The 13209-nt window shown below is 39.7% G+C and overlaps 1 protein-coding gene across 3 annotated transcripts in view; it reads left to right on the top strand.

Annotated features, from left to right (window-relative positions):
• Positions 1-13209, top strand: part of LOC130281698 (uncharacterized) — a 34963-nt gene that overhangs the window by 14359 nt on the left and 7395 nt on the right. Inside the window, exons 2-5 of one of the 3 annotated variants that reach the window (XM_056529201.1) lie at positions 3945-4058; positions 5562-5729; positions 7753-7887; positions 9624-9857. In XM_056529201.1, the coding sequence (XP_056385176.1) occupies positions 3971-4058; positions 5562-5729; positions 7753-7887; positions 9624-9857 (625 nt within the window). In that variant the 5' untranslated portion in view covers positions 3945-3970. Of the gene's footprint in view, positions 1-3944; positions 4059-4194; positions 4332-4858; positions 5157-5561; positions 5730-7752; positions 7888-9623; positions 9858-13209 lie in introns of those variants that run through there. The other 2 variants (XM_056529203.1, XM_056529202.1) reach the window with 2 other exon arrangements.

Genomic DNA, 13209 nt, shown 5'->3' with positions numbered 1-13209 from the left:
TAAACAAAGGAGGAAGCTTTTGACTATATATCCTGTCCTCATATATTGTTGTCCCAACCCCATATCCCGTCCTCATATCCCGACCTCCTATCCCAACCTCCTATCCCGTCATCATATCTCGACCTCATATCCCGTCCTCATATCCCGACCTCCTATCCCGACCTCCTATCCCGTCCTCCTATCCCGACCTCCTATCCCGACCTCCTATCCCGTCCTCCTATCTCGACCTCCTATCCCGACCTCCTATCCTGACCTCCTATCTCGTCCTCCTATCTCGACCTCCTATCCCGACCTCCTATCTCGACCTCCTATCTCGACCTCCTATCCTATTGTACGAGACAATAAAAAGAACCACAGTTACTCAATCGGAGACAGACAACTCATAGTCTGAGTGTGACGAATCCGAGACGGATAGAGCCACGACTAGTGTAGGCACAGGGAACTATAGAAGTAGAGGACGTGGACGAGCAAGAGGGGGGCGACCTTATAACAGGAGATATCAGGAAGGTTTTTTAGGAACCACACAAACCAACAACCAATATCCACTCAGGAATCGCAAGTACAAGTAGAAACAGAAATGGAGCTTCAGATAATTAATCTCACCAATCGGCAGTTAACGCATGCAGAAATGAATCTGTTGAGAAAGGGGTTGTCCTTCGTCCCCACAGTAAAGTTTAATTCATATGTGTGGGCGAAGGACATCAACTTGTATGTACGTAAATGGAGAAAATATTTAATGATTCTAGAGTAGCGGAGGCTCAGAATTTGGAGCCGAGTGATGTTTCGCTATTTCAGGACATGATGGCTTTCTCTAGTGAATCAAATCAGATGGAGAGTCGTGGTCCATTTACAAAACTAAAAAACAGAAGTATTAGGCCACCACCATTGGGTGATTATACATGTATTGATACTTTCGTTGAGGTAGTCACGCGTGCCCTGAGAAATCTTGAAACATCAACAGTGGAAAATCCAAACCTTACATATAGTGAAAGGCAAGCCTTGTACTCTCTGGAGCAGGACTCCTCCCTCATAAAGCCATCCGATAAAGGAGGTAATATTGTGGTTATGACCGGGGAGGAGTACAAAATTATGTGTTTTGATATACTTAAAAATCATGAATGCTATGAAAAACTTCAAAGGGACCCCACTAGAACGTTCAGTGATGAACTAAATGAAATCCGACCACAGGGATGGAGTATTGTGACGTCACAACTCCGCCCCCGTGTGACATCACGCCACGCCCCTCAATGCAAGTCTATGGGTGCGGGCGTGACAGCCGGAACGCCCCCTCCCATAGACTTGCATTGAGGGGATTGAGTCGTGACGTCACGATACTCCATCCCTGTGGTCGGGAGGCATAAGACTGAGAGCCTCCAGCGCTTACAGCAGTACTTACAGGTGGGTGCTCCATGCTAGATATCCCCTATCCTCTGGATAGGGGATAAGATGTCTTGGGGCCGGAGTACCCTTTAAATCATTTGGATGGCCTCCATGTCGATGAGGGGGTATTTTTGGCATCTCTCGACGTGGAGGCCCTCTACTCGTCCATTCCTCACATGGCGTTGTGGAGCAACTGAATTTTTTCTTTAAACAAGGGGTGTCCAATATGAGGGCCATAATGAATTCGTACTGGATTTGCTTAGGTTCATGCTGACACAGAATTATTTCAGCCATTATCCCAAGGAGGTGACCAGTGACACAGGGGAACCTCGCTGGCTTGCTGGGACTTGCAGTATGTAGAGACACTTTAGTGCAGGCCACGGTGACTATATAGAAGACTTGACTGACTTGACAATTGACATGAAGATGACTTTGAGCTGACTTGTAGCTGCAGACTTGAGGCCTCCAATGCTCTGGACACTGACACTGAGACGACTGCACTGGACCTCAGCAGGAATAGCAAAGAGCTAAGAGAGAGATTGCAGCCCCTCCCCTGGTCTTATAGGGGGGCTGTGCAAGGAGCCTATAGGTCACTTGGGGGGTCACCTGGTCACTGGTGCCTCTTGGGTAACAATCACATGGTAACAGCTATTAAAGAAACAGTACATTTTATTATACAACTTATGTACATAGGGAATAAAACATAAAGGGGGCCCTGGGGGGCCAACATACGACTTTGTTCCCAAGCTCCACAAACATCCAACAAGCCCGTATGTCGCCATGCACCACCTGCTTTACTGGAATTTATGCAATAGTGCTGCTCCTTCTGGACTTTTACATTTTATAGCCATAGATGTGTTGCCGACTTTTCTTCGTTGGCTATGAAATGTAGATAGATATCGAGATCTACTGTTTGTCCAGGAGAAGTTGTACTGTGCAGTTATCTACTTGCCTCTTTTCTTAGAATCCGTGTACCTGCAGCCCCTTCCCCCATTTTCCTGTGGTCTCCCCACAGCAGCAGGAAATACACAATGGTTTTCAGGTAGACATCCTGGGAAATAGGATTAAACTAGGTACGGGTAGGGGCGTGTGGTGCCCACAAAACCACTTCAGACCCCTCTTCTCCAGCTCCGTCTGTTCACATCACATCTTCTGTGTACGTAAGAAAATAAATCATAGCGCCTGTACCTTGCCACAGACGGCTGCGGGCAGTGTGTGGGATATGTGCTCTGATTTCAGCGTGGCAATGTAACTCTCTATGTGATCTGCAAATACTAAACATCCCCTTAGAGCAGTGTTTTTTTGTTTGTTTTTTAACCAGGGTGCCTCCAGCTGTTGCAAAACCATAACCTCTGGCAGTCCAGGCATGCTGAAAGTTGTAGTTTTGCAATAGCTGAGGGCACACTGGTTAAAGGAGTAGTCTCCTGGATAAAAAAAAAAAACGTATAAGTTTTAGATTGTGGGGGATGGGAGCACTGGGGACCCCAGCAATCTACTGTATGGAGCCCTGGCTCTCCCCTGGTGTGGCGCGTCACGACCCCCGTCCGAAGCAGGGGCCGCCATGCCCGTCCATATATCTCTATGCAGGGGCATTGCTGGGAGGGGGCTAACAGGGCGGTAACCCCGGGTCTTAGGCACATAGCCCTGGGTCTCTCACTACTGCTGTTTTTTTTTTTAATTGCCCAATTGCCACCGCTGCTTTAAGACAGCAGTGGCTTCTGGGAAGTGACATGATGCTCCTGGCACCTGTCATCCCCGCTGTTCTCCCGCCCTCCACACATAGCCACAGTCTCAGAAGATTTCAGCCTTTCAGGTTCAGCTAGGCACAGAGGGCGGGAGAACAGTATCTCCTCGCAGCAGACAGACTTTACTCGATGCAGCGTACATTTACGGCACTTGTCCCTAAGAAAAAAGATGTTCCCCCATTATTTGCTAACCAGCCAGGTAGTTATTAAAAATATTTTTAAAAATATATACCCTCCCCCCAAATAAAAATAAAAATCTTCACCTTTTCCCATAAAAAAAATGAAAAAAATATAATAAAAATAAAAGAAACCATTATATACATGGTATTGCTACTTAAAAAACTTCCAAATGCCAAAATTGATGATTTATGATCATATCACATCAACCATTGCTCTTAGAAGTATTCCCAATATTTAAAATGATCCCCTATCCACATGATAGGGGATAGCTAGGTAATCGTCGAGATAGCCCTGGGTCTTATTGAGACCTAGCAACGCGCCTGTCTCTATGGGGAGCCGAAGATAGCCGAACGGCTCTCCCATAGAGATATATGGAGAGGACGTGGCAGCCCCTCGGCCCCCCCACACTTGGGCCGCCCGCGAGCTAAAACTTATCCCCTATTCTGCAGATAGGGGATAGGTTTATATCTATTAGACTACTCCTTTAAGTAACACTGACTTATGGTGATAGGGTTTGTCACCCAGCTTTACATAGACTCTGAATGACAGGATTTACAGCCCCTGCTTTGTACCATATCTTCCCATGTAGTCATTTTAAGTTTAGACTGATCAGATTTGTACTATTTGTTTTACTTGCAGCATTGAACGGATCCGAGTTGTGAACTATGAGGAACCTCTCAAAAACAAGACAACGTCTCGAAATGAAGGAGAAACTGCAAAGGTTCGGCCTTTACTTCCTGTGTTTCCAGACAAGTAAGTCATTCAGACACTAGAGATAATGGGGGAGAATTATCAAAACCTGTCCAGAGGAAAAGTTGCCCAGTTGCCCATAGCAACCAATCAGATCGCTTCTTTCATTTTTAAAAAGGCCTCTGCAAAATGAGTGAAGCGATCTGATTGGTTGCTATGGGCAACTGGGGAACTTTTTCTCTACACAGGTTTTGATAGATCTCCCCTAATATACGTATGCCGGCTATATACATTGAATAGTTTTTGGCCTACAGCTGTCTCACCCAATGGCTCCACGTAAGCTGACAGCAGGGGGCGTATTTCATCTTCTATTGTCTACAATTACATCATGCTTCGGGGCATATGTTAAGCTATATATTAGAAGCCTGTCAAAAATGGATGCAAACATATAGACATGTTCCCAGCAGGCCCGTTGACATTAATCTTATTCTGATTGGCTGCTATGGGCAACTGGTCCCATTTTCCTCTGCACAAGTTTTCATAAATCTCCCCCATAAATCTCCCCCATAAATCTCCCCCATCGCTTCTTTCATTTTTTATAGGGCCTCTGAAAAATGAAAGAAGCAATCTGATTAGTTGATATGGGCAACTGGTCAACACAAGTTTTGATCTATTTCCCCCATTTTTGTGTGGTACTCAAAAACATGGAGGGAGATTTATCAAAACCTGTCCAGAGGAAAATTTGCTGAGTTGCCCATAGCAACCAATCAGATCGCTTCTTTCATTTTTCAGAGGCCCTATCAAAAATGAAAGAAGCGATCTGATTGGTTGCTATGAGCAACTCAGCAACTTTTCCTCTGGACAGGTTTTGATAAATCTCCCCCCCATAGTTTACCTCAAAACGGGATACTTTTAGGAACGTCACACGTTGATAAATTCGTGACCGCTGCAAGTTCAAAATGGAAAAAGCCCTATGTATAAGTGTTTGGAAAATCTCTGATGACACCTGTCTCGGGAACTGTCCAGAGTAGAAGCAAATCCCCATAGCAAACCTCTTCTACTCTGGGCAGTTCCCGAGACAAGCAGAGATGTCAGCAGAGAGCACTGTTGCCAGACAGAAAAGAACAACTCAACTTCAGCAGCTGATGATTATTGGAAGGAGTAAGATTTTTTAATAGAAGTAATTTACACATCTGTTTAACTTTCTGAAGCCAGTTGATATATATAAAAGTAGAAGAAGCTAAACTACACCATCCAGCTGTATCTTTTAACATGTCCTTATGAAATATCAGAAGATTGTTTTAGATCAGTGGTCCCAAACTGTGGCCCTCCAGATGTTGCAAAACTTCAACTCCCAGCATGTCCGGACAGCCGTTGGCTGTCCGGGAATGCTGGAAGTTGGAGTTTTGCAACATCTGGAGGTCCACAGTTTGAGATCGCTGTTTTAGATGGAATCCCCCTTTAAGGCACATAGTGAACAAATAGAGACAAAGCTCTACTGTCTATCGAGGTGTCCATTATAAGAATACAGCTACAAAAAATTGACCAGCCTATTCTTATTTAAAGGTCTCAGCCTGGCATCCAATGACAAGATTATAAGTGAGGTTGGGAAGAAGGTCTCTCTGCCTTGTGGAGCTCCATCGAACGGAGAAATTCAAGACATTCTCTGGAACAAAGATGGAAAGTCGTTTGTGAAATATGGCAAATTTGGAAGAACAGCCTCCAAAGCTCCAGGTAAGATGTTGTATAAAGACGTCTTTTTGGATGGCTCCAGGGCCCATACATAATATTATAGGGATTAGCAGATCGGCAGTACCCCATGTTTGTTTGCTGTTCCACCTATGGTAATTTGGTCATTATTTAAAATGTTAAAATTATTCTATTTCTTACTATATTTAAATTATTTTCTTACTATTAATTCTAGCAGCATTATAATTCTAATATTATCATTGTCATTATTTATTTATTTGTTGTTAATTCATTCCTTCATATTATTTTATTATAACCTAATTAATATTAGTTAATAGGATTATTACCATTCTTCCTAGTAGGATTTTATTATTATTGTTACACAATTTTTTCTTATTAACATTATTTTAGAATTACGGTACATTTTATAATATGTCATATTATTTTATTTCTTACTATTTTTAAAATATTATATTACTATTAATCCTAGCAGTATTATAATTCCAATATTATTACTGTCATTATTTATTAATTTGTTTATTTATCTGTTAATTTGTTTATTCATTTATTCATATTATTTTTATTATAACTTTAGTAATATTAGTTAATAGGATTATTACCATTCGTCGTAGTAGGATTTTATTATTATTATTTATTATTATTGTTGTTGTTATCCAAATCTTTTATTATTAACATTATTTTAGAATTATATTTTATAAAATTTTAAGTTATTTTATTTCTTACTATATTTCAAATATTTTATTACTATTAATCCTAGCAGTATTATAATTCTAATATTATTACTGTCATTATTTATTTGTTTATTTATCTGTTAATTTGTTTATTTATTTATTCATTCATTTTATTTTTATTATAACTTTAGCAATATTAGTTAATAAGATTATTACCATTCGTCATAGTAGGATTTTATTATTGTTTTTATTATTATTATTATTATTGTTATCCAAATCTTTTATTATTAACATTATTTTAGAATTATATTTTACAAAAATGTCATGTTATTTTATTCCTTACTATATTTCAAATATTTTATTACTATTAATCCTAGCAGTATTATAATTCTAATATTATTACTGTCATTATTTATTTGTTTATTTATCTGTTAATTTTTTAATATTTTTATTTATTCATTCATATTATTTTTATTATAACTTTAGTAATATTAGTTAATAGGATTATTACCATTCGTCATAGTAGGATTTTATTATTATTATTATTATTATTATTATTGTTATTCAAATCTTTTATTATTAACATTATTTAAGAATTATATTTTATAAAATGTCATGTTATTTTATTTCCTACGATATTTAAAATATTTAATTACTATTAATCCTAGCAGTATTATAATTCTAATATTATTACTGTCATTATTTCATTATTTATTTATTTATCAGTGAATTTATTTATTTGTTTATTTATTCATTTACTTATTAATTCATATTATTTTTATTATAACTTTATTAATATTAGTTAATAGGATTATTACCATTTGTTGTAGTAGGATATTATTATTATTTTTAATTATTATTATTACCTAAATTTTTATTATTAACATTAGGTTAGAATTATATTTTATATTATATTTTATCAAATTTCATATTACTGTATTTTATTTCTTGCTATATTTCTAATATTTTTTGACTATTAATCCTAGCAGTATTATAATTCTAATATTGTTATTGTCATTATTTATTAATGTATTTATTCATTTATTTATTTATCAATTCATACTATTTTTATTATAACTTGATTAATATTGGTTTATAGTATTATTACCATTAGTTGTAGTAGGATGCTTATTATTGTTATTATTATTATTATTATTATTATTTGTATTATTATTACATTACTTCTCCATTTTTTTATTATTAGCATTATTTTATAATGATATTTTATTAAATTTCATATATTTTTTTTATTACTATCATAGTAGTAGTACTATTAGTGACATTTATACATATTTTTAATTATTTTTATTATCATTTTGTAATATATGACATAATATATCATTTTAATTATGTAAATTCTTATATAACTTCAACAGGCAGTGAACGGTTCCAATTTCTATCCGGCACATATAACCTGGAAACAACAAGTGTACAGCTCACGGATGCAGGCACTTTCTCATGTATTAAACCAGATAAAACGGTGACGACTGTGGAACTGATTGTCTTCGAAAGTGAGTAGTAACATATTTTTTGTACCATTTTCAGGACCCCTTCTGGTGGGACCCCAGTGATTAGCTGTCATATGTAGGTGAAGCCTGGCAGCGAGTGGCCAATTTGCCTGCAGTGCTCCCACAGGCAATATAATGCATTGCAGGGATGTGCTGGGCCCTCCAGAGATAGATACCATTGGTGGTCTCTCACTGCTGTGTCTTATTGATGGAGGTCCTGAAGTACCTTAGATGCCCCAAAAATAGCATTTTACATGAGGGTAAATCGCCAAAGAAAAAAAGGGTGGGTGCAGCTCAACAACTAAATCTTTGGGGTGAAACGGACCGAGGTTAACTGCCGGGCACTTATAACCTAAGTACTAGTTAAATTAACTGTGTGTGATGAGGGTGAGGAGTGAGGAGTGGGCATAAAAAGGAGGTGTGAGGGGGGGATGGATAGGAACAGAGTGGGGAGGGGGAGGAAAATTAGAAGAAAAAAAGAAGGGGGATAGAAAAAGGACAGAGGAGAAGGGGATAGTGTATGGGGAATGAGAACATGGATCAGACACAAGTAAAGTGAAAACTAAATAATTTATTTATTTATTTACATGAATGTTTGTGGTGAAAAAATGTGGGGAGGCTCGCTGGGCCCTAGCTGATGGGTGGTCGCTAGGGCCCAGCGAACCTTCCCACATTTTTTCACCACAAACATTCACTTAAATAAATTATTTAGTTTTTACTTTACTGAAGTCTGATCAATTTTCTCATTCCCCATACACTATCCCCTTCTCCTCTGTCCTTTTTCTATCCCCCTTCTTTTTTTTCTTCTTCTGATTTTCCTCCCCCTCCCCACTCTGTTCCTATCCATCCCCCCCCCTTCCCCCTCCTTTTTTATGCCCACACCCTCATCACACACAGATATCCACAGGTGAACACCTGAGAACTGCATTTTTTTTCCAGCATTTTACATGAGTTTTTGTAGAAAACAACTATTTCAAGCACAATTCTATGAACAAACACAAAGGAGTTGGGATGATAATCGGAAGAGACTTCCTGACCTACTAACCGCCTTGGGTCCAAGATTGGTTGCTATAGCCCTCTTAAAGGGGTACTGTGGAGAAAATATGTGGCATTAGAGAGAACTGGAGTCAGACTGGAAAGAACTACCCAACTTCCTCTGGAACATACAGCAGCTGATAAGCACTGGAAGGATTAAAGGAGTAGTCCGGCATTCACTTTTCTCAATTTATCCCGTCCGGGCTGCAAAATAAAAGAAAAAAAACTTTCTCTTACCTGCCAATGAGCCCCCGGAACTCCGGTACACTCCGGTACAGGTGTTCGGTCCCCGGGCTGTATTCTTCTTACTTCCTGTTAGCCCGGCATGTCACACGGAGCTTCAGCCTATCACCGGCCACAGCGATGTACCGCCTCGGCCAGTGATAGGCTGAAGCTCCGTGTGACATGCCGGGCTAACAGGAAGTAAGAAGAATACAGCCCAGGGACCAAACACCTGTACCGGAGTGTACCTGAGCTCCGGGGGCTCGTTGACAGGTAAGAGAAAGTTTGTTTTCTTTTATTTTGCAGCCCGTACGGAATAAAATGAGAAAAGTGCGCGCCGGACTACTCCTTTAAGATTTTTATATAGAAGTAATTTAGCAATCTGTATAACTTTCTGGCATCAGTTAATAAAAAAAAAAAGTACCCCTGAGTACCCTTTAAAGGAATTTTAACCATCTTAATTCACAATACTTTTGTTTTAGTCTCAGCAGAACCCTCCGATATCCTCATCATGTCTGAAAACCTGAAACTGAGCATTAAGTCCTCTCCAGTAATGGATTTTAGTGCATCTTGGTTGAAGGATGACAAAAAGATTGGAGATGGACCGAACCTGGAGGTGAAGAACATAACAGTAGAAAAAAGCGGAGATTACATTTGCCTTATAAGGATGAAAGATGGAAATGAAATTCGTTTTTCAAAAACTATCAGTGTGAAAGGTACTACTATAGTTTTACAGTCTATAAAACAATCAAAAATATAAGATATTATTGAGCAGAACCATCTGACTGAAAGCCTAACCCCTTAAGGACCAGGCCATTTTACACCTCAGGACCAGAGCGTTTTTTTGCACATCTGACCACTGTCACTTTAAACATTAATAACACCGGAATGCTTTTAGTTATCATTCTGATTCCGAGATTGTTTTTTCGTGACATATTCTACTTTAACATAGTGGTAAAATTTTATGGTAACTTGCATCCTTTCTTGGTGAAAAATCCCAAAATTTGATGAAAAATTTGAAAAATTTGCATTTTTCTAACTTTGAAGCTCTCTGCTTGTAAGGAAAATGGATATTCCAAATAAAAAAAATTTGATTCACATATACAATATGTCCACTTTATGTTTGCATCATAAAATTGACTTGTTTTTACTTTTGGAAGACACCAGAGGGCTTCAAAGTTCAGCAGCAATTTTCCAATTTTTCACAAAATTTTCAAACTCACTATTTTTCAGGGACCAGTTCAGGTTTGAAGTGGATTTGAAGGGTCTTCATATTAGAAATACCCCACAAATGACCCCATTATAAAAACTGCACCCCCCAAAGTATTCAAAATGACATTCAGTCAGCGTTTTAACCCTTTAGGTGTTTCACAGGAATAGCAACAAAGTGAAGGAGAAAATTCACAATCTTCATTTTTTACACTCGCATGTTCTTGTAGACCCAATTTTTTTATTTTTACAAGGGGTAAAAGAAGAAAATGTATACTTGGATTTGTAGCCCAATTTCTCTCGAGTAAGCACATACCTCATATGTCTATGTAAATTGTTCGGTGGGCGCAGTAGAGGGCTCAGAACCGAAGGAGCGACAAGGGGATTTTGGAGAGTACGTTATTCTGAAATGGTTTTTGGGGGGCATGTTGCATTTAGGAAGCCCCTATGGTGCCAGAACAGCAAAAAAAAAACACATGCCATACCATTTTGGAAACTAGACCCCTTGAGGAACGTAACAAGGAATTAAGTGAGCCTTAATACCCCAAAGGTGTTTCACGACTTTTGCATATGTAAAAAAAAAATTATTTTTTTTCACTAAAATGTGTGTTTCCCCCCAAATTTCAAATTTTTGCAATGGTTAATAGCAGAAAAGACCCCCCCCCCCAAATTTGTAACCCCATCTCTTCTGAGTATGGAGGTACCCCATAAGTTGACCTGAAGTGCACTACGGGTGAACTACAATGCTCAGAAGAGAAGGAGTCATATTTGGCTTTTTGAGAGCAAATTTTGCTCGGGGGGCATGTCGCATTTAGGAAGCCCCTATGGTGCCAGAACAGCAAAAAAAAAAACACATGGCATGCCATTTTGGAAACTAGACCCCTTGAGGAACGTAACAAGGAATAAAGCGAGCCTTAATACCCCACAGGGGTTTCACGACTTTTGCATATGTAAAAAAAAAAATTCACTAAAATGTGTGTTTCCCCCCAAATTTCACATTTTTGCAAGGGTTAATAGCAGAAAAGACCCCCCAAAATTTGTAACCCCATCTCTTCTGAGTATGGAAATACCCCATGTGTGGACGTCAAGTGCTCTGCTGGCGCACTACAATGCTCAGAAGAGAAGGAGCGCCATTGAGCTTTTGGGAAAAAAATTGTTTGGAATGGAAGTCAGGGGCCATGTGCGTTTACAAAGCCCCCCGTGGTGCCAGAACAGTGGAACCCCCCACATGTGACGCTATTTTGGAAACTACACCCCTCACACAATTTAATAAGGGGTGCAGTGAGTATTTACACCCCACTGGCGTTTGACAGATCTTTGGAACAGTGGGCTGTGCAAATGAAAAATAACATTTTTCATTTTCACGGACCACTGTTCCAAAAAATCTGTCAGACACCTGTGGGGCATAAATGCTCACTGTACCCCTTATTACATTCTGTGAGGGGTGTAGTTTCCAAAATGGGGTCACATGTGGGTATTTTTTTGGGGGGTTTATGTCAGAACCGCTGTAAAATCAGCCACCCCTGTGCAAATCACCAATTTAGACCTCAAATGTACATGGTGCGCTCTCACTCCTGAGCCTTGTTGTGCGCCCACAGAGCATTTTACGCCCACATATGGGGTATTTCTATACTCAGGAGAAATTGCGTTACAAATTTTGGGGGTCTTTTTTTCCTTTTAACGCTTGTGAAAATAAAAAGTAAAGGGCAACACCGGCATGTTAGTGTAATTTTTTTTTTTTTTTTACACTAACAAGCTGGTGTAGCCCCAACTTTTCCTTTTCCTAAGGGATAAAAGGAGAAAAAGCCCCCCAAAATTAGTAGTGCAATTTCTCCCAAACAGGGTGCCTCCAGCTGTTGCTAAATTCCCAACATGCCTGGACAGTCAGTGGCTGTCCGGAAATGCTGGGAGTTGTTGTTTTGCAACAGCTGGAGGCTCCGTTTTGGAAACACTGCCATACAATACGTTTTTCATTTTTATTGGGGGGACAGTGTAAGGGGGTGTATATGTAGTGTTTTACTCTTTATTATGTGTTAGTGTAGTGTAGTGTTTTTAGGGTACATTCGCACTGGCGGGTTACGGTGAGTTTCTCGCTAGAAGTTTGAGCTACGGCGAAAAATTTGCCGCAGCCCAAACTTGAAGCAGGAAACTTACTGTAGGCCTGCCCGTGTGAATGTACCCTGTACGTTCACATGGGGGGGCAAACCTCCAGCTGTTTCAAAACTACAACTCCCAGCATGTACTGACAGACCGTGCATGCTGGGAGTTGTACTTTTGCAACAGCTGGAGGCACACTGGTTGGAAAACCTTCAGTTAGGTTCTGTTACCTAACTCAGTATTTTCTAACCAGTGTGCCTCCAGCTGTTGCAAAACTACAACTCCCAGCATGTACTGATCGCCGAAGGGCATGCTGGGAGATGTAGTTATGCAATAGCTGGAGGTACGAAACTACAACTCCCAGCATGTCGAGACAGCTGATTGCTGTTTGGACATGCTGGAATTTGCAGTTTTGCATCTGGAGGGCTACAGTTTTAGAGACCACTGCAAAGTGATCTCCAAACTGTGATCCTCCAGCTGTTGCAAAACTACAATTCCCAGCATGCCCTGACAGCAAACAGTTGTTTGAGCATGCTAGGAGTTGTAGTTTTGCAAGATCTGGAGGGCTACAGTTTAGGGACCACTATATAGTGGTCTCAAACTGTAGCCCTCCAGCTGTTGCAAAACTACATATTCCAGCATGCCCAAACAGCTGTCTGGGCATGCTGGGAGTTGTAGTTTTGCAACATCTGGAGGGCTACAGTTAGAGACCACTGTATAATGGTCTCAAACTGTACCCTCCAGATGTTGCTAGGCAACTCA

Source organism: Hyla sarda, chromosome 7 (genome assembly GCF_029499605.1).
Source record: "Hyla sarda isolate aHylSar1 chromosome 7, aHylSar1.hap1, whole genome shotgun sequence".
In the NCBI taxonomy this organism is placed as follows: domain Eukaryota; kingdom Metazoa; phylum Chordata; class Amphibia; order Anura; family Hylidae; genus Hyla; species Hyla sarda.
The sequence above is the reverse complement of the archived record's forward strand: the minus strand, read 5'-3'. Positions and strand labels throughout refer to the sequence as shown.